Raw genomic sequence first — 26246 nt, 5'->3', positions numbered from 1 at the left:
TTGAAGGCTAAGTTTGAAATATTCAAGTCCAAGTGAATTTTGCTTTTGACTCTCAGAACGAATTCACATTCCAAGAAATACATATATTAATGTGTCTCGACTATTGAAGACTATTCATAGATGGTAATGAATAAGGCTGAATGACTTTTATAAAACATTGATATATAAAAATAGTACTACGGTGAACTTCAAGTATTAATATATTGCTTATTTAATACGACCATGCAAGTACAGTACTACGATCTCAGTGCAACGTACCCCACTCCTTTCTAGGGTATCTTTCAGTCGAGGTCACGCGACTACCACCGTACTTGCTTTAGTTTTTCTTTGGGAATGTCATGGCCGATATTTTGAGTACCTGACGAGCATTGAACAGTCGCACATCGGCGCTTGCTGAGGAACGGAACCGGGAAATAAGTAAACGCATCCGCGAAAATTTGGAATTGCAAGTGCAACGGCGAATCGCCGTATATCCATTGAGTACTACCCAGCCCTCTGACTAAAGGACTCCATCCCGGTAGCTCCGCAGATCCTCAACCAGATTGTGTTAGTGTTTCAGTGCTTTAAGTGCTTTGAGCAAATCGGCGGGTGCCAAGTGCAGTCTGATGGGCGAGAGTGAATGAGCAGGGCAACAATTAATTGACGACAATTGAAGTGCAGTTGGCGATCGCGAAAGGCGGCATGCAAAGAGTTTCTTGCAGGCAAGTGGAAAGTTTTGCATTCGATCTATTTATTGCCGTTCTGTCGCCAAGTGTCGGCCCATATAAATAGCAATTAACAGATTTATGCAATCGACTTTGGTCAGTTGTATGATTTCAAGTACACATAAATATGTTCAAGCGCACGTGTATGAAACTGTGCCCCCTTAAAAATAGACCGAATGAATGCAAACAGTTTGCTTTTCTATTTATTTCATTGGCCTTGGCCAATTTAATGGCTCTAGAGTGGCGATCTGGAACTTCTGGGAATGGAAACCCAAGTGGGCGGGGGCGTTGGATACGAACGCATCTGAATGCCAATGGCATCCTCTTGATGTCCTTATTTCCTCGGCTTATATTGAGAAGGATTCGTGGGAGTTGAGTACTTAAATGCTGAGAGGGAGTGCACTGATATGCGACTGAGGTATTTGTTTTAATCAGCACATTTGCATGCGCGGAAATTGTATAAATATCAGCGGAAAGAAGTGATATTAAAGAAAGCTAAGATAATATACACACTTTATTTACTATAAGCGCGAAATAAATTGACTCGACCGTGGGTAAAGAAATTGACTCGACCGTGGGTAAAGATGTCAGCCGATAAGGCAGTGTCAATTTATTAAGAATAATATTTCCCAAAGAGGTACAACGGAATGCGTTTGTGTGTCAGGGCCGTTATCATATATTCATTTTTAAAAATTTTGAGCAGCTAAATAAAAACACTCTTTAAATGTAAAAAAAGAGGTAAAGAATACGCGTAAAGACATTCAGATAAGATAATATTTAGTAGCTATTCGTCTTTGAATTAGCACAGAAAACTCATCTTGCTAATTGATTGAATCGTTCTCAGACTCTCGGGGAATATTTTAATATTTTAAGTGTCGGTACTTCCCGTAGAAGTGCACTCCACATTTCAGAGTGCCGTTAGAGTTGTTAGGGGCAATTGCACCTGAGCTGCAACTGCAGTCTTTTGCACTGCGGCGACGGGAAGGAAATGAGCCGATCCACAGAGAACCATTATCTCGGGGCAACCAGTTGGATCTGGTATGGAGATAATCTTGATTGCATTCGTGGAAGCAGTCTCCTTAGTGCAGGGGATCGCATAACTTGTTTTGATTTTCGCGCTTGTAACTGGTTTTTATTTTGAGCAAAACCCCTCGAATGACATTTGACCGATAGATACCGAACCCAAACCTCCACCCTGCTCATTTGTATCTGAACGTATGTATATATATAACTAGATGATTGATGCTCGAGATCGGCGTAAGCTCGTTCGCCCGATACACATCCATTTAATTAACCATCGATTATGCGCATGTTTTTTCTTGGCATAAATTAAAGAACAAACAGAAAAATTAAAGCAAAAGTTAAGTCACGTTTTTGACTCATTTGTATCTGCTGCCTTCATAAATATGTATACTCGGTTGTGTGCGTGTTTGCTTTGTGCGAACGATAAACAGAAATATATATAGTTTGAATTTAATTTTAAACTTTTTATGCCGGAGACATCGTTGCCAAGCTCGTTTGGCTTTGGCTTTGGATGTGGATTTGTTTCATTTTTTCTGCTCACGTTTTGTTTTCTGATTGGGGGTCAGAGTATTTAGTTTTGCACTCTTTTTTATGTGTCTGGCGCGGAGAAAGACTCGCCCAACGTGTTTCGCGATCGAAAGTCTGTTATTCAGCCCGATCGTAAAATGTTAATGCGTAGTCTGGGTGTGGATCTGGGATCGGGGATCGGGGTCTGTTTCCTATAGCTATCAGCTGATTGCCGACCAGCTGCCAAAGGTAAACCTTTGTGCGGCCTTTTGTGTGGACCATGCAATCCGATTCGTACCGGTTCGGAAAAGCTCTCTGTCCCCAGAAACCCTCTGATCAATTTGTTTTGTCTATGGAATATTCCCAACATTTATGCTGGTACGGCACCCCACCAGCATATATCTCGGAAATACAAATATGTATATATGAATGTGTGGATGGAGATGCCGTGACATCATTTGCATAGTCCATCTCGGGATCTCGGGTGACTTCGATCCAATTGCCCAGCATTTCTGGGTGAGTCGGCACTTTCATTCATCGATTTGTTTACGCAATAATTGATTGTTGTGTTTATGTTTGGCCAATCAATTAAATGGCTTTCTTTAGATTTTGATCATTTTTTTGGCGAACGCATTTCTTTTTCTGGGTGGGTCAAGAAACTACAGTGTCAAGGCTTACGTAAAATATATGATTGTTTGGGCTTTGGGTAGAATTTCGATTTTAAATTGACTAATCGAGGATAGTAATACACATATAAAACACTGAGGTATAAATTGTATATCTATTAAAATTAAATTAATGACAGTAATATAACCATCAAGGTTTTCCCCTGACTTTGTTTCATTACATGCCCTGCCATCACGTTCCCAGTATAGAATTTCATTTTTTTTTTGTTAAAAATCCTGGGTATCATTCGAGCTTTATCTCCTTACTATAACAACGAGGGAGCAGCATGAACACATATAGACTGTATATTATAGAGTGCCGAGAGGAACCACCAATTTGGTATTTATGGAGGGCTGGATTAACTACACTTTGTGCTTGAAGTGGCTTTTTATTTCGGCGTATTGGTAATTTCGTAATTTCATGGAGAAAAACTGCTGACGCCATTTGTTGAGCATACGCCGCATTGCCCCACGGCCGATTGTACGAGTCGCGAATGCGAATGGAAATGGGAATGGGACTGGGAGCTGGAAATGGGAATGGGACTGGGAGCTGAGCCCGTGCTCATAATTGGTTACAACTGACATAAACCAGTCCGGATCGGATGGCCAACTCAAAGTGTGAGTGGAGCGCAGAGAGAGCGAGCTTTATCAGTGGGGGAGAACGTGTTCTCGATGGCGAGTCCCCTTATCACTCGGATCTCGGACCTGAGGGCTTTCCTTACCCCTTCCTAGGATCGCCACGCTTTTGCACTTTCGGAAAAATGCTTCCGGTTTGCGGCTATAACAAGAATACTGCTCTATCTGGCGTTTAAATTTGTAGTTAATTTGTAGTTTAATTTGTAGTATTTAAAAAAAAGAGGTCGTATTACTCAGAGCTGGTAGCTAGCGCACTAAAACTTTAATACGATTCTGCGACGTAGTTATGGGATATAAAGATATTCCGTACAAAGAAACGCCAGATCGTTTCTTCATATTTTTTGTTTTGTTTTTTTTTTCTCCCGCATTCGAGTAAATCCCATCCAACAATCTTCCCCTAATTGTTAACTCATTAAAATACTTTTTTATAGAGGCGTTTCTCACTGGCGTGTTTGTGTCGCCAAGCACTCCAATTGAAGCCAACAGTTGTGTGTGTGTATTTATATAGACATTCATGGAAATATAATTGTTGATTGCCCGGCAAACAAAAGAAACGGTGTCATTAATGCTTAATCAGCAGCAAACTATAGCAAACATTCGAATCAATTAAAGGTTCGCAGAAGGGAAATTCGATATGCGGCGGATGGTGGATGGCGTTTTTAAGCAAAAGTTGAGGAGCTCGGATGGGTACACAGTGAAAAAAATTGGAAATTAGTTTAAATATAGCTTATTCTCTATTAATAATGTTTTATTCAGTTCAGTCTTAGGTATACAGTTTATATTTTAGCTTGCTTATTTCATAAGCGAGTAAAACGAGAGAGAGGGAATTCTATTTGGTGAAAGAGAGGGGAAAACAGAACTTATTTTCTTCAGTGTATAAAAAGCTATTGAACTTGATTACGGCTTGAATAGCTCAATAAAGAAGTCGGTACCCAAATTTCATTCCGCGTGGAATGGGGAAACTCAAGTGAAAGGGATAAAGTGCATTCTTTTTTTAAAAAAGGGAGAGCGAGAGAGCAATTGCGTGGTGGAAAGAGAGGGGAGAACCAAGAATACGGCACTCATTTTCAGCTGCAGCTTACAGTTGGCAGCGAAACTTTGCAGGCACGCTAAAGCATTTATAACCGACAACATGCTGTGAACTTGAAGTCAAAGCGAATCCAATTGTCACGCGAGCAGCAGCAAAAGATCGCGAGCTACGCCCCAGCAGCTGATCGCTGAGTGTGGGTGAGAGAGAGAGAGGGAAAGTCGCTCAGGATCCGCGGAAGAACTCGGGAAAAATCACTGCGTCGCGTAAAATGCGTTAAACTGTATACAAAACGGCCTAATGAGTAAGTTCAATTTCTGATGGCTATTATTATAAAATCAATTTTCGAAACATTTCGCAAGTGTGTGTGAACAAAACTAGACTCAACAATAGTTTATGGTACCAGGGAAGTTCGGTGGAATAAAACCTCCGAAGAAAACCATAAAATTTGAACGGTTCAAGGACCCAACCGAAGGAAATGAACAGTGAAAACTAAAAAAAAATATATACATTTACTAAGTTTGAATTATATTTCAGAAATAACTTTAAAAGTTATTTATGCATACGATGCATTTGATAGTCAAGAGCGTGTTTTAAGCGATTTTAAAAAAGCATTATATAAAGCCAACATGGTGCTGCATTTCGTAAAAGAGTATTCTTCAGAAAAGAAAGCGACCAGAATATACATATTTCTTAAGCAAGCTGAAAGGCAGACACCAAAATCTCCTTTGTTTGCCTTGTTATAAGGCGGGTATTTAAACGCAAATATACTTTTAGTTAAATTCCTTTTAGCCGAACACCTTTGCATAAGCATAATCTAGGTGCTGTTGATATTGGCCCAACAAATTAATACAGTCCCAAAGACGGCGTTCGTAATTCTCGCCCCTGATTTATTAACGCCTCTTGATTTGATATTTGCTTCTTTCGCGTTTTTATTGTTTGTTTTTCAAGTAGGTGCTAAAGTTAGCCAAAGAGTGTAAGAGGATCTGCCGGGCAGCATATAAGGGCAGCTTAGTCACTAAATCCAGTGAAAACCCGGCTGGATGGTCGGATAACAGGGCGTATGCGCGATGAGTAATGCTGTGTATTCGGTTGCTTTGAAAAGGGCCAATGAAGCCCTGTACTTTCTTTGTTCCTTTGTCAGACAGTCGGGCAGTCAGACAAAGAAAACGGCAATGAAAATGCAAATATTTGCAAGAGCCGTGCACATTTTCCGGATCTTTTGAAAGATCATACATTTGGCAAGTACAGTTGGCCAAGATCAAAAAGAGCAAGCCAGCACGTGTTTGCCTTTTTTTTGGTTGGGGGAAAGTGCGATATGATCGAACGCGCATTTCGTGTTGTGGCATTGAGTTTTTATTTTGGCTACGCACCTCGATTTTACGGCTCCTAACTCGTTAGCACATGGAAGTCGACTACTTGAGTGTACAACGTCTGAAATTGGGCATTATCTAATCAGCGGTTGGTGGGCCGTATGCCTTGTACTCGCCTTAACCACTTGATTGGGTTTTAATTGCATTGGAGCACTAGCCATGAGCTTTGATTTCTGATTAGTGTTGCCAACAAATTGATATTTATTTATGGGCTTACTGCTCATTCACCTTTAGCTACCAGTAAGCCTCAAGTGTGTTATAAATTGTCGTCTACTAATTGCCGAAGAATTTTGATTAATCACATTATGATTTTTACAAATTGTAGTTGCAGTGCTCTCAATAGTTTAAGATAAGCTAGATCCCAGTTAAAGTGCTCATGGCTTTCATACCTTGCCAGTTTATGCTAAGCACGGCTGGTATTTCTTTGCTTTTATTCTTGGTCCTCGAAATGAAATGATAATCTTTGCTGAAATATAAATTCTAAGAGAGCCCTCGTAAAAGTTAAAAAATGGCAATGGTATGGTAAATGGTATCTGTGCGGTTATGACTCTTCTTAAAACCTGAAAATAAAAACGTATCAAAATAACGATTGTATGCGCAAGATAAAGTAAAAAGAAAGCGACCCCAAAATATCGTATAATCAAAACATATTGCAACATCAGCGTTAATGCTACGATTTTAATGAATAATTAGCAAAATAATCGTAATAGAGTGAATCAGCCAAGAATTTCCCCTTAGAGTGATGTTTTTAGCGCTGAAATTGCCAAACGCAAATGATAAACGCGGCACAACCATTTCTTTAAAGGGCAAGTTTATCAAAAATGATACCGAGGGGAGTTTGTTTTGGGAATTAGCATGGCTATCCGATCACAAGGGTGGAGTATGGGGATGTAAATCAAATGAAATCGTATCGAATCCAATCAAGTATACGCCGTGTGGTCGCTCGTAAAAGCCCCCAAAAATCACATCACAAAACTCGAGCTTGGCGAGCTGGACGAGCTGGGCACTGTGTTTGTTTTTCACAGGTTTTGGATTTAATTATGACCTGTTTTCTGGTCCGCCTGTTGAGTCGAGTTCGATTAGCCGCCGCCACAGCCGCTGCCGCAGCCGCAGCCATCGCCGTTGCTGCGCGAGCAGAACAGCTGTTTGGCGTTTTTAATAAACAATCGTCGGCGTTTGGCAGCTCAGTTTGTGAGGAGCGTTCGGCGGATACACATCGAACCCATCGCTCTTGGCCAGCTCGTCCCAACGGGCCTAAACGGTTCCGACAAGCGCACTAGCCAAGGCATATTACGGAAAAGCACTCATCATATTTCTACATTTCATTTAAATCCAGTTGAGCGTGCGCGTTTGTTTTCGTGATTATCCAAACAGATAAATATTTGCCTTCCCCTCTCAAAATCGGGCTGCAAAAACATTTTCATTTTTTATTGGCCGCGTGTGCGTTTCTGTGACAGAGCCGTTGAACTTTGAAATATAGAAAATATTTGGAAAGGCATCAACAATAACATACCTACATATATCCCTGCACGAATTGCTCTCGGCAAATTCTGTTTGCGGTGCGTCGCAGAAAACATCTTGTTTCTACGCTGCAGAAATTGCTCAATTTCTTCTTTTGTTTCGCCTTATCTGTTTTGTTGACGGGTTCGTAAACAAAATTGTGGCTAGAGTTTTCACTTTCCACAGATATAAAAGCAAAAGGTAAATAGCACTATAAAAGCAATAAATTAAAATTCTAAAGGTGAACTAATTAAACAGATTTAGTTTCGCTTACTTGACTGCAAGCCATAACTGCAGAGTGTATAAAAATGATTTTGGTTATTATTCGGCCTTCACAAGTTTCGACACACAACAGATCTTGTGTAAAATGTGTAATTAGAAGGAACCTTGGATCCGATTTACAAATCTTACAAAAAGTGGTTCTTAGAGTGGAAAACCAAGGGAAAACCAGTTGCACTCACCCCAAAAATGTATGAGCGATCCACAAATGATTTATTTATTTCGCCAAGATGTAAATCACTAGTGCCGGATCTGGCACGCCGTTGTCGAGTGTCCAACTCCAAGAGCAAAAACCATTCGGAGAAATCCAGTCGGGCAGTACGAGGTCTGAATCGTCATCTGCACGTGCTCGGTCCCCATTGAAAGTCGATTCTCGTTCTCGGACTTGACAACAGTCTCCGCCGAGCGGAGGTATGGCCCTCGCATTAGTCAGACCACCAACTAGCACTTTTTCGGGGTTTATCTAAATGAACGCCTATATAAATATAAATATTTTGCCAGCGATAAGTCCATGTAACTGGCTGTGGAACCCGCTCTGGTGACCTTAATTTCGGCTCGTCCAACACGCCGAACGATGTTTGGCCAAAGTCTGATCGCAGTTATCTTCGCTCCACGGAGTGCTCAACGGTAGTCAATTGCTTATCTGGGCTGGCGAATCATATTCAATATGGTCAGCTTCGAGTGGAAATGTTGTTTTCTAATCGATTTTCTCGCTAAACTGCGCCCAACGTGCTAAGTGAATCCATTTATTTGCCTATTACAATTGTTTAGAAACAATTAGCGGGGAACAGCAAACGGGATTTGATGACAGAACGTGGCTAGACAATAATAAAATTAGAGCCATAATATCTCGTCGGTCCGGAATTGATAAGAAAAGGGGGGTTATTTGCGCAAGATTGTTGCTCATTAATATGGGCGAATTCCACGCATTTGTTACCAAAAGATATTTGTAAAAGTTTCCTAAAATACTTTACAATTTATACAATGAAAATGTTTATTCAAATGAAGTGTGCCTGTGCTTGTGAAAATATTTATTTAATTTATTTGTTTTCTGTTTACTTTGATATATGGTCCGAAAAGATAATCGTATCCAAATGTATTCTTAGAAACGTACATTGACTGATTACTGAAAAACTCCTCTCATTTCAGACCAAAACCAAAGGAAAAGTATTGACAACTAACAATAAATTGTGATACATCACATGTGAACTCCGCTGGCGATTGGGCTTGCCTCCTTTCCCAAAAAATCAGCGTTCATAGAAGGCTCAACTATCTATAGTACAAACACAATACCCACACAGAACCCAACTTACTAGGCCCCAATCACACTCATACAACATGGACTTCGATCAGATTCTGGCCAAATGTGGCGACTTCAATCGCTACCAGTTCATGATACTCGCCCTCTTCGGGTTCATCAATATCATCGTATCGATGGTGAGTTCTGGATTTCCATCCAATAGTTTCAACTGGATTGACTGAGTTTCTTGCAATTTCAGCATTACTTTACGCAGACTGTCATTAGTTTTGTGCCAGATCATTGGTGCTATCATGACAAACTTGTGAATATGACATATAAGGAGATCGGGGATATCTATGCCCAGTTCGAGAATCCCTCGTGCACCCGATTGGAGGACATCAATGGCCGCAATGTCACCGTTAGCAGCAAGCCCTGCGAGAAGTGGATCTACAACTATGACTTCGGCTACAGAAGCATGAACACAGAGGTAGGTCTGGTTTACTGATGACCAATAAAGCTGGATATAAAATCTAACGATTGTATTGTATTTAGCTAAACTGGGTCTGCGACTCGGCGTACAAGGCACGTATTGGCCAGTCGCTGTTCTTTATTGGCTCCGTGGTGGGCACACTTTTCTACGGCCTCCTCTCCGATAAGATTGGCCGAGTTCCCGCCCTCATCTTGTCCAACTTCTGCGGCTTTGCCGGGGACTTCTCCACCATTTTCACGAAGAGCGTGGCCACATTCACTCTCTGTCGTTTTATTTCTGGCCTGGCAGCCGACACTAACTTCTACCTGATGTACATTATAGGTAAGCAAAAATATAAATAATGGGCCAGTGAACTATTGTTATTAAGTACCGAAAAGCAGGTTCCTTTGCCATGTGTGCCCTTAAAAATATTTGTAATTATTACGTGCAAAACGTGCTCAAAATGGTAAATCTTGACATCTGTACGATTGACTGATCTTTCGAATGATTTACTTTCTCCCAAATAGTGCTCGAATATATTCGACCCAGCATGAGAACCCTGGGTCTCAACATGGCCGTGGGTCTGTTCTACTGTCTGGGCCTGGTTTTCACTCCTTGGCTGGCAGTTTTGGTGGGTCACTGGCAGATCTACCTGGCCTGCACCTCCCTGCCCATCCTGCTGGTGGTGCTCTACTACTTTGTGGTGCAGGAGAGTGCCCAGTGGCTGGTCACCAGGAACGACATCGACGGGGCCATCGTGAGGCTGAAGCGGGTGGCCAAGTTCAATGGATGCCGGGTGAGCCAGGCGGACTTCGACGAGTTCCGGCGCCACTGCCAAATGACCCACGAAATGCTGGGTGGGGATGACAAGAAGCAGGCCACTCTGCTGGACATGTTTAGAACGCCACGCATGCGCAAAAACACACTGATTCTGTTCTTCAAGAGGTGAGTTTCTCAGAACTGAATTTATCATTCGACAATTATTTGCTTATGTAAATGTATTTGATTATTTTTGAGCTATAGTTAAAGCTCCTTATCAAAGATGCAATTTATTTATATTACTCTGTTATTTCTCTCATCCACAGCATGGTGATTACCCTGTGCTACGATGCCGTCTCCCGAAACGTGGAGGGCATGGGCATATCCCCCTTCATCATGTTCTCGCTGAGTGCCTTGGCAGTGCTGCCCTCGAGTATCCTGCTGGTCCTGCTGCAGGATCGCATTGGTCGCAAAGGCATGGCCTCGGGATCCTTGCTGGTGGGTGGACTCTTCACCGCCGCCGCCGGCATCGCGATTGCATACCAGCAGCACAACCATAATGCCATTCTGCTGGCCTGTCTGACAATCGCCGCCCGTTTCGGAGTGGCCATCTCCTACGAGAGCGGATCTCAGTACGCCACCGAGCTGATCCCCACCTGCGTGAGGGGTCAGGGCGTGGCCGCAGTTCACGTGGCCGGATTCGCGGCCTCCTTCCTGGCGCCCTACATCCTCTGGCTGGGCACCTTCTTCAAGGCGGCGCCCTCGATCATCCTGGGTGTCCTGTTCTTCGCAGGCTCTTTTGTTTGCCTGCTGCTGCCTGAGACGCTAAACAGGTTAGAAATTACAAAAATTTAATTGACCAACAAATTGTTTAGTCGAAAGACTTATTTAAACTTAAAAAATGCACCACGTTAAGTGGATGATATGCTCTTCATTATTGATAAATGATTTTAAAATCTATCACTTTGCTTTTCAACATTTATCATTAATCAAGACTTCATAAATCTTCATTCCAATTAGTACATCTGATCGATGACTGGCTCTTATTTAGTAATACAAAGAATTATTAATGCTTTGGGTAAAGTTAATTATTTATAAAGTAAATCGTCCTTTTGCAATCGCAATGAACTTTTGAAAAACTCAGCGAAGTTCCTGTTTATTTTGACAATTGCTAAGTTTTTGGTTTTGGTAATGATTATTTGAGTTGATTAAGTGCATATTTTACCAATCCTTAATTTTTTCTTGCAGGAGCCTGCCCACAACCATCGAAGAGGGTGAGGTGTTCGGAAAGGGCGAGCGCATGTTCGACTTCCCGTGCCTGCATAGCAAGCACGATGACGAGGAGTCCGATTCCGAGATGGAGAAGTACAAGCGGAAGCACTCCCTGATCGACGCCAAGCAGATGCAGATGGAGTCCTGCTCGAACGGGAAGCGCAAGCAGTCCTTGATCGACGCCGATCACGAGGAACAGGCCCTGAAGGACGCCAAGCACTGAGGGGCGCCATCCCGTCCTCAGTAGTTTGTAGTTTAGCTAACCAATTTCGCCTAGATCCTAAGACCCTAGGCCGTAGGGATCCTGGCTGGGATCCAGACTAACTCAATTCGATGGCCGGTTGGGTGCCTGCAACATTTGTGCTCAGTATGCAGAAGCCTTTTCTTATATAGAGTGTACCCTTATAATTTTATATATACGTATATATCTACTCTAGCTGGTAGTCACCTTAGGGCTTAGTTGTACATTTTACTCTGACGAAAATTGCTGTTTTTCCAAAATGCTGATTGTGTATAAAAATGGAATCGTATAGTTAACACTTAAGCGGCACAAAATCACTTAACTTAAACCAATTGAATATTTATCGTAAGAGTTTTCCATACCTACATGTACATAAGTGCGATACTACTTAGGCCAGTAACTGAATGTTCTATTTTGGATTTTGATCTTTAAGCTAATGAGAGCCATCAAGCAAACTGATAATAATTATTTAAAGTTAGACAACCACTTATAAAATATACAAATGAAAATCAATCTATCACGACGTTTTTGTGGTATTTTCTGGCGTCTTCAATATCGGCAATATACTCATCGGCAATATACCATACCCTACGATGGGGTGGGCGTGGCAAAAGTTTATTGCAAATCGATAGCGGTTTACATAAACAACAGAAAAATGATATTATGATATTAATGATATGATATAAACATTTATCAAAAGTGTGGGCGTGACAGTTTGTTGGTCGTGGCAACACAGGCTAACAAACTTCCGCTGCGTCTATGTCTCTGGAGTCTGCATGCCGAATCTCAATTTTCTAGCTTTTATAGTTTCTGAGATCTCCACGTTCATACGGACAGACAGACAGACGGACATGGCCATATCGACTCGGCTATTGATCCTGATCAAGAATATATATACTTTATATGGTCGGAAACAATTGCTTCTACCTGTTACATACTTTTCAACGAATCTAGTATACCCCTTTACTCTACGAGTAACGGGACAAAAGTATTAAATATTTAATGACATTTAATTACCCAAATACCCAAGAAATTAAATATTTAATATTTGGATGATATTTTTCCATGAGTTAGTCGACTTCTATATGTACTGCTTAATATTTAAAATTCTGACAGTAGTGATTTATAATTAAGATTAAAGTAAGCTATCAACTCGTTCAGTTCTTTATATATGTAAATATTTATTGTGAAAAAAGGAGTGCGTCATATATGTATACCAGTTCTGTTTTTGGATATATAGGATTAGGTATGTGTATTCTATACAACGGTTTTGGTTTAATTACTATGCATCCTTCACATGAGTAATAACTATCAGACCATTCGGTTACGGGGGTCAGCATTTCGTTGACCCCATCATCAGGTTGAGTGGCTAGCAGGTTATGAGATACAAAACAGTAGTCAGCTACCAGGTGCATCTTTCTCTAGGGTTCAGACTTTTGGTCCGTATGCTCGGTCAGACTTTCGCGGCGTTTGTGTAAGCATGGGAAGTACAGGCAGCTCTCGTTCATGGCGAAGCGCTCTCCGTCGGCCAGGGTTTCGGGTAGTTTTCTAAAATGGATAAAGGAAAAATGTAAATGAGCCACAAAATAATAAAACCAATTGTCCAATATCCTTAATGGGCCTTGTTCGCTTACTTGTGAAGAGTTTCGGGAAGGCTCAGGCAGAGTAGCGCACCCAGGAACATCAGAACGCTAATGAAGATCGAGGGGAGGGGCTTGTAGTACTGGGCCAGGTAGATCACATAGAAGGCCAGCGAGCTGGAGGCCAATCCCACCACATGGATGTTGGACACCGCCTGTCCACGCACACTGGTCGGAATGATCTCCGCTGCGTACTGGATTTCCGCATCATAGGAAACAGTTGTGCCAAAGCGACCCAGAGCCACCATTAGTGCCAGCAGAACAGCATTCTCATTGGGATCCAATACCGCGATCAGGAATCCAGTTGCCGCGGTTGTGATGGCTCCCACCAGCAGGGCTCCACATGCCATGCCCTTTCGCCCAATCTTGTTCTGGAGCAGTAGGATGGTGAATCCAGCCGGCAAGTAAACACTGGAGGTTAGTGAGAAGAGCTTGAAGGGCGAGGAGCCCAGGCCTTCCATGTTCCTGTTGATCACGTCGTAGGAAAGCGTGATAATGACCCTGAAAACATGACGTATGCAGTTTGTATCTCATAGAAGCAACACAATAGACCTACGATTTAACCAGCAATGTGGTGGTGAAGCGGCGCAGTCTGGGAGTCTTGAACATTCCCAGGAAAGTATCCATTTGCTTGTTCAGCTTGCTCTCCTCGTTCATCTTCTCGCGATAATGCTTTACGAACTCATCAAACACTGAGTCCTCAACTTGACGGCCATTAAACTTGGCCACTTTTTTCAGACAGGCCACCGCTTCATCGTACTTCTTCTTGGTCAGCAGCCACTGGGCACTTTCGCAGATCAGGAGAGGATAAATGAGGACTCCCAGCGCTGGAAGAGATGCCAACCAGAGGTAGCGACGCCAGTTGCCAATCCACATGGCGATCCAGGGCGAGGTCATCAATCCAAAGCAGTAGAATACAGCCAGGATGATGTTCAGACCAAAGGTGCGACGTTTGGGACTCAGGTACTCAAAGACTATTGAAAAATAAATCGGTTATTTTGGATTCCATAGCTGCAGAATGTCAAATGTTACCCAAGATGTACATTAGGTAGTACATGGTATCCGTGGATAGTCCGGACACAAATCTTGAGAAGGCGAACCAGGGTAGCGTGTGCACAAACGAGGTAATAAAGTCACCGGTTGCACCGGATAAAGTCGCCATCAGCATTGCCGGCAATCTTCCAATATGGTCAGATAGAAACCCGAAGGAAATGGTGCCCACCACCGAGCCCAGGAAGAAGAAGGATTGGCCCACCGCCGGCTGATGGGATTTGTCGCAGACCCACTTCAGTTCCGTGGTTAGGCTCTCGTAGCCGTTCTCCCGCTCGAAGATCCAGTCCTGACAGGACTCATCAGAGGCCACTCCCGTTCCATTGACCACCTCGGAAAGAAGAGTGCAGGAGGAGTGCGAAACGTTGGAGTAAATGGCTCGCAGCTCCGCGGCACCCAAGCCCATTAGGTCATCGTGGGAACACCTAGAGGATTGCAATAAACTCATTTAATTTGATTTTTAAATAGGTTATATTAATTCACCGAAAAAATACAAAACAAAAAATGAAAATAATAAATGAAAAAATAAATTATTAGGTGGTAAATATTATGAATTTATTACTTTAGAGCTTGTTACTCGTTTTAAAATCAGGAAATATTCAAAAACGGATTATTGGTTTTACCATAGAATTTTGAATATTTGTCATTTAGCTGCTGTCTAATTTACTAACTTACCAGTGCTCAGGTGTAAAAGTAATAAGGGTCTGCGAGAAATAATGCAACGAGCTGAGAATGTTCGTGTAGCCGTAGAGAATTAGAATAACAAACTGAAATCTTCCGAAGTTTCCACACTTCTCAAGCACGCGGTCGAAATCCATAGTGATCTCTTTTAGGAACCGTGCTTGGGTAATAATATCTAACTGACTTTATTTTGTTTATGTGAATCTTCTCAGCAACGAGTCAACTACATTCCGCCTGTATGCGCAGTGTTTTGACGCCCACTAGGATCGGCAGCTGCCTTATATAGTATAAAGATATAGGCGTTGTCGCTGATTAGAACGGGTAATTAGTACCACAGAGATTGGGATAGGCAATCTCTCGCGTTTTGGGGTGTGTGCCTATGATAAGATGCTGAGACCAGAGCAAACAGTCTACGGAACAGGTGAACGAACACCCTAAACAGAAGTTATTTGTTTACCCAACAAAAAATTGATGTTATAATGATTAAATGTGGATGAACATAAACTGTATAAACATACGGTTTACTCAAACTAAGTCAAAGCAATACATGACCTTGATTTTTGGATTTCAAGTAAATAAGGCTTTGTGAAATGCGATTTGGCTTCTTTCCGTTTGTTGACTTTTTATTAGATTTATGATGGATTAACCACTGTCGAGCTGTAAGTCACGCCTGAAATGGAGTCTTTTTTAATGGGGGGATTTACCGGACTTACTCGTATGCGGACGGATTCGTTGCTTGTGGCTGGACACTTTAGAGATATAGATTATATATAGTATAGATTACAGGTCTACTTCTCGCAGGCGCCAAACAAAGCTTCTTCAAAATACTGTTATACTTAGCTTATCTCGCCGGCTAGTAAAAGTTCCGGAACCATCGGCGTGATCTATATAAATCATGTCCTAGACAAAAGCTAAGTAAGTGTTAACGAACCGAGTAAGAGAGTAACTAAATGTCTGAGCTTGGGATTAAAATAAATACCTGAGTTCTGAAATGCGATCAGTCTATGATGAAATCAGATACTTTTTATACTATCAGAGGTAATAAAGCCTGAGATTATTGTTTTAGTAACCACCCATAAAAATTAAGGGACTTGTACACATGTTTTGTCATTAGTCTTTGGTATTAGCATTTATTATATTCTTATTACATTTACTATAACTACTCTGTAATTTCGTTGGCTGACTCCAACTGAGATTCTGATTTTTTCGACTGCCTATTTCGTGAAAAGCAGGGGAAAAAGTACCATTTCTCGCCCTTGCCGAACGCCTCGCCCTCCTCTAGAGTTTGTGGGAGTTGCCTGCAGGATAAAATAATTATTATTATATCTAACTTTATCGGATAAGTAATCAACGACTTACTTGTGTAAGGTTTCTGGGAGAGTTAGACACAAGCAAGCGCCAATAATGAGGAGTGAGCTGATCAAGAGTGACGGCAATGGCTTGTAGTAAGTTCCCAAGAAGATGATATAGGAGCTGAAGAACGCGAAGGCATTGCCCACCACATGGATGTTGGCCACTCCTCTTCCTCGAACACTGGTTGGAATAATCTCCGCCGCGTACTGGGCCTCCGCATCGTAGGCAACCACCGCTCCGTATCTTGCCAAGCACACCATGAACCCGAGGAGTATGGAGTAGTTCGCTGGGTCTAGAGTGCCCACTAGGTAACCGGTGGTCGCCGTGATGAAGGCACCTACAAGAAGCGAGGCGCAGGCCATGCCCTTTCGCCCAATCTTGTTCTGGAATAGGATAATGGTGAGACCACCAGGAAGGACGACGAATCCTGAGTAGGAGAAGAGTTTAAACGGCGAAATGCCCACGCCTTCAACATTGCGACTCAGGATGTCGAATGCAATTGTAATGATCATTCTGAAATAGTGTATAAGGTTTAGTATCTTTAAATTATTTTAGTATCGTTTCAACTCACGATTTAATCAATAGAATAATGGTAAACTTTCGCAGTCTTGAAGTCCTCAACATACCCATAAAGGTGTCTGAGGATTTTTTTTGGGTACTATTCAACTTCTCTCGATAATGTTTGATGAATTCATCGAAAACAGAGTCCTCTACTTGGCGTCTATTAAATTTGGCGACACTTTTGAGGTTGCTAACCGCCTTGTCGAATTTTCCTTTCGTTAGTAGCCACTCGACGCTTTCGTGGAGGAACAAAGGAAAAAGTAACATTCCTAGAGCGGGAAGGGAAGCCGCCCACAGGTAACTGCGCCAGTTTCCCAACCAAATTGCTATCCAGGGCGAGATCATTAGGCCTATTGAGTAGAAAACACCCATGATGATATTCAGACCAAAGGTGCGGTGTTGTGGACTCAAGTACTCGAAAACTGAAAATTAAGGGTATTGAATATGGTGTAAAAAGCCTATATATTTTTCATATAAACTTACCCAAAATGTACATCAGGACATACTGGGTGTCTGAAGACAGACCAGATATAAAGCGTGTGAACGAGAACCAGGGCAGGCTTCCCACGAAGGAGGTGAAGAAATCTCCAGAGGCTCCTGTTAGGGTCGACAGAACGCAGGCAGGAAGACGTCCTATGCGATCGGCCAAGTATCCGAAGAATATGCTTCCCAGGGCGGAACCAATGAAGAAGAAGGACTGACCCACTGCCAGTTTGTAGGCATCGTCGCAGACCCACTCGAGCTGTGTTCAATATTTCGCACGATAGTGTTGATTATAAAATTATAAAATGCGTTTTCTACTTTTGGGCTGAAACAAACCTCTGTGGTAACACTGTCGTAGTTGCTTTCCTTGTCGAAGTCCCAGGAGGAGCACTTGGAATCCCGAAAAGAGGTCCGATCTTCATCATACTGAATGACACTACAGGAAAACCGTTCAGTGAAATTTTGTGAATATTCTTCTACTGGCGCTGAACATCTGAAATAAAAAGAGTTGGAATATTTTAGGCGAGTATATAGGGAAGCAATTTCGTTTATTGTGAAATTTTTATATTATTATTGTGGGAAATACAATTTCAAATGCTCACCTGTATGGGGGCGTAAAACTAATCAGAGTCTGCGAAAAGTAGTGGAACGAGGACACTATATTAGTGTATCCATAGAGTCCAAGGAGCAGGATTTGGTAGGGACCGAAGTTGCCACACTTCTCCAGGACACGTTGCAGATCCATTGCGGCACAAGAAACTGCCCTGATCGCAGACCACCGACTGATGCCAGCGAAGGGGGCGAGCAGCTGGTATATATGGTGTATACACCATTCTGAAACCCCGGATATATGGCTAATACTCTGCAAACACGTAATATCTGGTGCTAGTTTATCTCACAACGGGACATGAGGAAGAAATACAGCTTTCGAACCATTTCCGACGTCTGGCGACTGTGTGGCGTGTGGAGAGATTCTTTCTAGACCCATGGGCCGATTGCTAATGTGACGCCCGCACAACATAAGTATGCCCTTACTTATCTCAATGGGTGTTCTATGGTCCAGTAAAACATAGCTGTCTGGCAAATAGAAACGGGCTTATCTATCCAAACAAAGTCTCGTTAGTATCGTAAAATGTTCTGTTGGAGACATTTAAGTGCTTACACTTGATTTGAAAACATCAATTGATTTGCAATGTGCAATGAATGAGATGCAATTCATTCTGACTACCCCTTTCTATATTCATAAACTAATTGCAGACCTTAAGCGGGATGAATACATCAAAGCAAAATCAGTCAGGTTGCTAGACACTTATAATATATATTTATGGTCTGTATATAAGCTATCCGTGGGGTGTAACTTGTTTGTATAGCAACGTTTTAAAGTCTTAAAAAACAAGGAAATCCGCCAATCACTTTCTATACAACTTGATTAATTTCAAAATTTTAAGGCATTAATAAAGCGCTGACAGAAGCTTATTAAGCAAAAAGGCATTAGAAGAAATAGATGCCTGGGTCTGGGACTACGAAGATCTCAGTTTCAGAAATGCAACCAGAATATGATGTAATTGGTAACGTTTATGAGTGTCCGAAACCATATAAATAGTAATTCTTGTTCAAACAGAACTTATGTGGTACAGTTTATAAAAGAAAGAACCCAAAAAAACATGTTTTGCTAGTAATTGTAATATGTATTTGTATTTTGAATAAAAACTTAAAACTAATTGGAAATATTGTCGGATGACTCCATTTGTGACGCAGATTTATGTGGTTTCTGCCTGCGCGAAAAGCAGGGAAAGAAATACCATTTCTCGCCTTTCGCAAATATTTCGCCCTCTTCGAGATTCTGCGGAAGATTTCTGCAAAGAAAATAATTAATTTTTGTATTATTTTACTAATTTACTGTTTTCAAAGGGTAGAAGACTTACTTGTGCAAAGTCTCCGGAAGAGCAAGGCACAAACTAGCGCCGATTAGTAAAACGAAGCTGATCAGAAGAGATGGCAGTGGCTTGTAAAAAGTTCCCAAGTAGATGATGTAGGAGCTGAAGAACGCGAAGGCATTGCCCACCACATGGATGTTGGCCACTCCTCGTCCCTTGACACTGGTTGGAATAATTTCAGCTGCATACTGGGCCTCAGCGTCGTAAGCCACCACTGCGCCATATCTTCCCAGACTGACCATAAATCCCAAAAGTACCGAATAGTCTACTGGATCCAGGGTGGCCACCAAGTAACCAGTGGCCGCCGTGATAATGGCACCCATAAGCAGAGAGGCGCAGGCCATGCCCTTCCGCCCGATTTTGTTCTGGAATAGGATAATGGTCAGACCGGCAGGCAGGTAACAGAATCCAGAGTAGGAAAAGAGCTTGAACGGCGAAATGCCCACGCCTTCAACATTGCGACTCAGGATGTCGAATGCAATCGTAATGATCATTCTAAAGTAACAGAAAAGAATGTTGAACATGTTGAATATATGTCGATATCATTTTAACTCACGATTTGATCAATAAAATAATGGTAAATTTCCTCAGTCTTGGAGTCCTCAACATACCCATAAAGGTATCTGAAGATTTATTCTGCGAGTTGTTTAGCTTTTCGCGGTAGTGCTTAACGAACTCATCGAAAACAGAGTCATTTACTTCTCGTCCATTGAACTTGGCGACGCCTCGAAGACTTTTAACTGCCTTCTCGAACTTTCCCTTTGTCAACAGCCACTCGGCGCTCTCATGGAGAAACACGGGGAATAGAAGCATTCCAAGCGCCGGAAGTGATGCAGCCCAGAGGTAACGCCGCCAGTTGCCCAACCAAATTGCTATCCAGGGTGATATCATTAGCCCAACGCAATAGAAGACACCCAAGATGATGTTGAGCCCAAAGGTGCGGTGTTTTGGACTCAAGTACTCGAACACTGCAAAAAACGAGTTATTCTAAATAATTAACGATGAAAGTTGAGTGTACATACCCAAAATGTACATCAGGACATACTGGGTGTCCATAGACAGACCAGATATAAAGCGTGTGAACGAGAACCAGGGCAGGCTTCCCACGAAGGAGGTGAAGAAATCTCCAGAGGCTCCTGTTAGGGTCGACAGAACGCAGGCAGGAAGACGTCCTATGCGATCGGCCAAGTATCCGAAGAATATGCTTCCCAGGGCGGAACCAATGAAGAAGAAGGACTGACCCACTGCCAGTTTGTAGGCATCGTCGCAGACCCACTCGAGCTGTGTTCAATATTTCGCCCGATAGTGTTGATTATAAAATTATAAAATGCGTTTTCTACTTTTGGGCTGAAACAAACCTCTGTGGTAACACTCTCGTAGTTGCTTTCCTTGTCGAAGTCCCAGGAGGAGCACTTGGAATCCCGAAAAGAGGTCCGATCTTCATCGATCAGGATCACACTGCAGGACAGCAGGAACGTGGAATTCGGTTGAAATTCTTTTGGTTGAGAACATCTAAAATGGGAGGAACTCTATAATCTTTACAAATTTAAGATATGAGCATTTGTCTAAACGGATCTAAACGTACTTGTTAAATAGTTTTTAAACGTTTAAAGGCCGCCTATACATTAAATAAATTCTGCGCCAAATTTCATAATTTGTTATCTTGTAATTCCCTTCTCACCTGTGCGATGGCGTGAAACTAATGATGGTCTGCGAAAAGTAGTGCAACGAGGACACAATGTTCGTGTATCCAAACAGACCCAGCAGGAGGATTTGATAGGGGCCAAAGTTACCGCATTTCTCCAGGACACTCTGGAGGTCCATTTTGGCATACGAAACCGCAGCAATCGCGAAACATCAACTGATTCCGACAAAGTAGAAAAAGCAGGTGGTATATAGCCGATTCTGGGCGCATACTATAATGCGCTAATACACTGCAAACAAGGGGAATCTGTTGCTATTAGTTTATCTCCCAAGGGGCATTAGGAAAAGAAAGAAAGAGATTGAACAATTTCCGACGACTGACTTCTGTTTGGATGCAGAGAGTGTCGCTTGATACTCTCATGGGACTCGTAGCGTGAAAGGCATTCTAGATTCCTTAAAAAGCTGCGAGTATGTACTTCTGACCAGGATCACTAGCCGAATCCATCTGCTATGGCCTCTCAGTAAGTCTGATCGTATAATCCCCGTGATCTCGGGAACTATAGAAGCAAGTGTTGACATTAGCATGCATATTCTAGTGAATCAAAGAATTGTCACGACCACAATTTTGCAAAATTTCGATCGATATGTCTTTAGAAAATAGTTCACTAGCTGCGTAACGGGTATCTGATAGTCGAGGAAATCGAACTTAGCGTTCTCTTGTTACTAATGCGACGCCCGCAAAACCATAACAAAGCATCGTTTATCTTTAAGGGAGCTTTATAGTTCAAATAAATTTAGAGTTTCGTGCAAATAGGAGCAATTAAGTCGGATTAAACAATGTCGCGTCGCTGTTACACAAACCACTGAATTTTCGATACCGTTTACTTCACCGTTCTCATTTTTAATAAAGGGCAAAATGTTTAAAAAAAATGGTATTAGGCTTTAGTTTAAGGAATTTTACATTTATAAATATTACCAAATCGGATCTGCGTTCCTTGTACATTTTGTAATATATGGATATTTATTTATTGTTTGATCACTCTCTACTAAATAAGATTTTAGTGTACAAATTTAAAAAACTTATTCTACAAATACGGTCTAATTTTTGAATCCGCCGATGTACTACATACTATTACACTTTATTGGTTTCTACAAAGAACTATAACTGCAGTAAAAATACCCAACAGAGTTCCACAATCCAAATATATTTACTCAGAAGTAGACGGCCGATTCCGTCGATTGCGAGTACATCTTGACGTTTTGGGTGTCCAGGGTGGCTGCCGACTGAGTGCGTCTGTCCAAAAAAGTAAAAGTGTACCAGCGATCATTCTTTCCGAAATTCTCCCCATCTTCCAGAGAAGTGGGCAATGTCCGGTGAAGGGTTTCCGGCAGCAGGAGGCAGAGACACGCCCCCAGCAAGGAGAGCACGCCCAGGATAATCTCGGGAAGCGGCGAGAACACGCTCCTCGTAAACAGGATGTACGCACTGAAGAAGGTGAAGGCATAGCCAGCCACGTGGACCGCAGCCACTCCCTGTCCGCGAACGCAGGTGGGGATCAGCTCCGTGGCATACTGCGCTCCGGAATTGTAGGCCACCGTCACTCCAAAGCGGCCCACTACGGACAGGCTTACCAGCAAAGTGGTGGCTAAGAGGATAACAGATAGTGTTTGTTAATGATTATATTTAAAAAAGAAGGTTTCTTTGTTAAGGAAACCTAAAATTCGAATAAAAAAAAAAAAAAAAAAAAAAAAAAAAAAAAAAAAAAAAAAAAAAAAAAAAAAAAAAAAAAAAAAAAAAAAAAAAAAAAAAAAAAAAAAAAAAAAAAAAAAAAAAAAAAAAAAAAAAAAAAAAAAAAAAAATAATTCGAATTCGAAGCCTTAAATTTCCAAAGAAAAAAAAAAAAAAAAAAAAAAAAGAATAATTAATATACTTTAATTTAAGTAGAGAAGAACAGACGGACAGACGGACAGACGGACAGACGGACAGACGGACGGACAGACGGACATGGCCAAATCGACTCGGCTATTTATCCTGATCAAGAATATATATACTTTATATGGTCGGAAACGCTTCCTTCTGCCTGTTACATACTTTTCAACGAATCTAGTATACCCTTTTACTCTACGAGTAACGGGTATAAAAAAGAAGGTTTCTTTGTTAAGGAACCTAATTCGAATTCGAAGCCTTAAATTTCTAAAGAATAATTAATATACTTTAATTTAAGTAGAGAAGAACATAACGAATTAGTTTAATTCCACTAATTTTAAAGTATATTATTATTCCATTTATACCTGCATATCTGCAGACATTTAAAGTGATGAAATGAAACAATATATTAAGTCTGTGTGAAAATAACAAACCTGCATATCTGCAGACATTTAAAGTGATGAAATGAAACAATATATTAAGTCTGTGTGAAAATAACAAAGCACCAGACTCTAAAAATACAGGCGCATGCCCTAAATATTAGAATACAAGCAGGCTTACAATTTATTTCGCAGCTCGTTAAATGCTTCCTTGATCAATATGTAACTATGTAAGCATTTCTAAATCAGCTACGAGTATTTGATGTTAATCTTCAGTTAAATATGTACCATTCACTGCCAAAAGTCAACCCCAAATGTACCCCCGCTTGCTTGTGTTGAACTCACTCTTATCCGATGCAGAAGCGGCGAAGATGATGCCTCCGGTGACCGAGATGAAAATGCCACTCAGCAGCAGAGAGGCGGACGCCATCGCCTTCCGACCGATGCGATCTTGGAGGGCGATGATGAGCAGACAGGCCGGCAGAATGGCGGTGGCGCTCAGCGAGAACATCACAAATGGCGAAATGCCAAGGCCCTGAACGTTGCGAGATACCGCATCGTAGCAGAGGGTGATGACCATGCTGCGTGTGGGTGTTGAAAATTAGTAAAAATCAAAACCATCAGCTCATTCTTTGGGTACTCACGACTTGAAGAACAGTATGAGGGTGTGCCGACGGAGCCGGGGCGTTTTGAACAGGTCAAGAAGGTGCGGTGACGCCTTCTGGTTTAGCTGACTGCACTTGCACTCCTCGATGAACTCCTCGTAGGCGCTCTCCTCCACGTGCCGTCCATTTATCCTGGCCACCCGTTTCAGGCAGACCACGGCGCTGTCGTACTTCTGTTTGGAAATCAGCCACTGAATGCTTTCAGGTACAATGAGGTAGAAGAGCGGCACCACCAGCAGGGGCAAGGAGGTGGCCAGCAGGAATCCCCGCCAGCTGCGCATGAGCACGGCGATCCAAGGTGCCGCCATCGAGCCCAGACAGTAGAAAAGTCCAATGCAGATGCTCAGGCCAAGGGTGCGCACTGATGGCCGCATGTACTCCATAACTAAATTGGTTATAGTAGCAAATATCACTATACTTATTCAGAAGAGGTCGCTATATTCGAGTGCCCGAATATTAGATCCCCTACCTAACCCAATGGAGCAGCAATGCGACTGCTGTTACATACTGATTATACCTCTAGAAAACGTTTTAACGAATCTAGGAGTAACGAGAACAAAAGTGCACTCACCCAAAATATACATCATCACAAAGTTGCTATCCGTAGCAATGCCGGAAACCATGCGAAACACACAGAAAAGCGCGACATTGGTGCTCCATATGGTCAGTAAATTGCCCGTCATAGCAATCAGGTTGGCTACGATCAGAATGGGCAGACGTCCGACAACATCCGCTAGGTAGCCCAGAACCATAGAGCCTACCACCGAGCCCACAAAGAACATCGACTGGCCGAGCGTGAGTTTCCAGGCATCGGCGCACACCCAATCCATTTCGCTGGGAAAGCTCTGGTAGCCCATATATAGCTCGTAGTCATAGCTGTAGCAGCTATTCGGACTGCTAATATTCCGGTTCAACGGCAGGCAGGTCGACTCAACCGGCGACTCAGTGCTGACGGGCCGTCCATCTGCACACCTGGGCGTATGAACAATGCGTTAAGTATACGACGAGGTGAACAGCGGTACTATACGCACCAGTGTTTGGGAACGAAGCTGATGATGGTTTGGGAGTAGTAGTGCAGGGCTGAGAGAACGTTGATCACACAGAAGAGCAGCAGCATTATCAGCTGCAGACGGCCGAAGTCGCCGCACTTCTCCAGGATCTTGTCCACCTCCAACATTGTGCTTCCTTGCACTCGCACGTCTTAAGTCCAGCCACGATTCTATCCGGGAATTGAATTGAGTCTGCGAACGACGACACGACTCCGACTCATCGCCACGACTGTATATGCGACTGGCCTTACTGTCTGCGTTGAATTCCCTCTTAATTTCCAAAACCAATTAGTGCGCTCTGCGATCTCTGTTCTTGCCAGAACGAGATCAGAAATAATTCGTGTGGATTATGTTTGACAGCTGCGGTCTTCCGTCAGATGTTGTGCAATTCAACTGGAGCGCTGAAAACTATAAAGAACACAAAACGTGTTGTAGGTTGTTACTCGCAGTTGTTTCATAAACCTTTCAAATTAAATCATTTTAGAGTTTTTGTATATGAAAGAATAATGAAATGATGTACAATTTTCTACTTAGTCATTTAATATTTTTGTTACTTTATTTTGTTTTATATTCTTATCTGCACTCAAAGCACTTGCTGCTGTTTGTTGCTGAGTTCAGACTTAATTTTAATTTATGCACTGGCACATCAACTTCTTTAAAAGTTGAACTATAGTTCGGCGAGCCTTTTATATATTATTAAATTCCCTTTTTTAGCAGATGCTTGATGAGAAATTCGTAATTAAATTCAAGATAGGAAACAGACGTTTGGCTGCATCCAAAACATCCTTTCACAATAGAACTTTATGCAGTCACTGACCGAGAAGTGCGCGTCTCAAGCGAAATTGCGATGTCAACCGCACGGAACGAAAGTAGAGTTTGATGTGGGGCTTTCGATTTGCCAGCAGTCGCATTTTCGTGAAACGAAATTGCCAAATACACGAAAGAAAGCTATTTGAGAGTGTACAGATCCCTGAATACCTATTACGCTGAACTTGGTAAAATGTTATCACAGGAGATATCAGTGGCGATGTTTTATATGCGTTCTAAATTTTTTCTCAATATCCCTTAGATCTGTTTTAATTTATTTAATTTTAATTACCATTTGAGAGTCCCATGTATACTATCGGTAACAAGTATTTGTGGCGACGAATTATTTTTAAATCTTAGGCCTTTGTTATTGC

General features: G+C 42.1%; 5 protein-coding genes across 7 annotated transcripts; 1 reads left to right on the top strand and 4 right to left on the bottom strand.

The window, feature by feature from the left end:
- The first annotated feature begins 370 nt into the window (after positions 1-370).
- Positions 371-12212, top strand: LOC120452497 (organic cation transporter protein). 3 transcript variants are annotated; one of them, XM_039636749.2, is made up of 7 exons: positions 371-546; positions 8864-9151; positions 9214-9441; positions 9507-9765; positions 9951-10368; positions 10509-11015; positions 11431-12212. In XM_039636749.2, the coding sequence occupies exons 2-7, from the start codon at positions 9053-9055 to the stop codon at positions 11675-11677; spliced, it is 1758 nt and encodes a 585-aa protein (XP_039492683.1). In that variant the 5' UTR covers positions 371-546; positions 8864-9052; the 3' UTR covers positions 11678-12212. The 3 variants fall into 3 exon arrangements, with proteins under 3 accessions (XP_039492683.1, XP_039492682.1, XP_039492681.1); XM_039636748.2 differs by lacking the exon at positions 371-546 and adding an exon at positions 4688-4866; XM_039636747.1 differs by lacking the exon at positions 371-546 and adding an exon at positions 7137-7636.
- Positions 12213-12856: 644 nt separating this feature from the next.
- LOC120453269 (organic cation transporter-like protein) lies at positions 12857-15318 on the bottom strand. The gene is made up of 5 exons (XM_039637897.2): positions 15061-15318; positions 14368-14810; positions 13892-14309; positions 13330-13836; positions 12857-13243 (listed from the first exon to the last, which is right to left on the bottom strand). Exons 1-5 carry the CDS (start codon positions 15201-15203, stop codon positions 13117-13119), a joined length of 1638 nt encoding a protein of 545 aa, XP_039493831.1. The 5' UTR covers positions 15204-15318; the 3' UTR covers positions 12857-13116.
- Positions 15319-16168: 850 nt separating this feature from the next.
- On the bottom strand, positions 16169-18269 carry LOC120452950 (organic cation transporter protein-like). The gene is made up of 6 exons (XM_039637433.2): positions 18066-18269; positions 17800-17956; positions 17464-17722; positions 16991-17402; positions 16426-16932; positions 16169-16364 (listed from the first exon to the last, which is right to left on the bottom strand). The coding sequence occupies exons 1-6, from the start codon at positions 18206-18208 to the stop codon at positions 16226-16228; spliced, it is 1617 nt and encodes a 538-aa protein (XP_039493367.1). The 5' UTR covers positions 18209-18269; the 3' UTR covers positions 16169-16225.
- Positions 18270-19143: 874 nt separating this feature from the next.
- On the bottom strand, positions 19144-21270 carry LOC120452951 (organic cation transporter protein). The gene is made up of 6 exons (XM_039637434.2): positions 21082-21270; positions 20759-20912; positions 20423-20681; positions 19957-20368; positions 19389-19895; positions 19144-19319 (listed from the first exon to the last, which is right to left on the bottom strand). Exons 1-6 carry the CDS (start codon positions 21222-21224, stop codon positions 19181-19183), a joined length of 1614 nt encoding a protein of 537 aa, XP_039493368.2. The 5' UTR covers positions 21225-21270; the 3' UTR covers positions 19144-19180.
- A 789-nt stretch (positions 21271-22059) lies between these two features.
- On the bottom strand, positions 22060-25962 carry LOC120453940 (organic cation transporter protein). Its single transcript, XM_039638885.2, has 6 exons — positions 25883-25962; positions 25048-25473; positions 24588-24988; positions 23996-24401; positions 23697-23932; positions 22060-22690 (listed from the first exon to the last, which is right to left on the bottom strand). The coding sequence occupies exons 2-6, from the start codon at positions 25191-25193 to the stop codon at positions 22257-22259; spliced, it is 1623 nt and encodes a 540-aa protein (XP_039494819.1). The 5' UTR covers positions 25194-25473; positions 25883-25962; the 3' UTR covers positions 22060-22256.
- Between the last annotated feature and the right edge of the window lie 284 nt (positions 25963-26246).

Source organism: Drosophila santomea, chromosome 3R (genome assembly GCF_016746245.2).
Source record: "Drosophila santomea strain STO CAGO 1482 chromosome 3R, Prin_Dsan_1.1, whole genome shotgun sequence".
NCBI classification, from domain to species: Eukaryota; Metazoa; Arthropoda; class Insecta; order Diptera; family Drosophilidae; genus Drosophila; species Drosophila santomea.
This window is presented reverse-complemented; position numbering and strand designations above follow the sequence as displayed.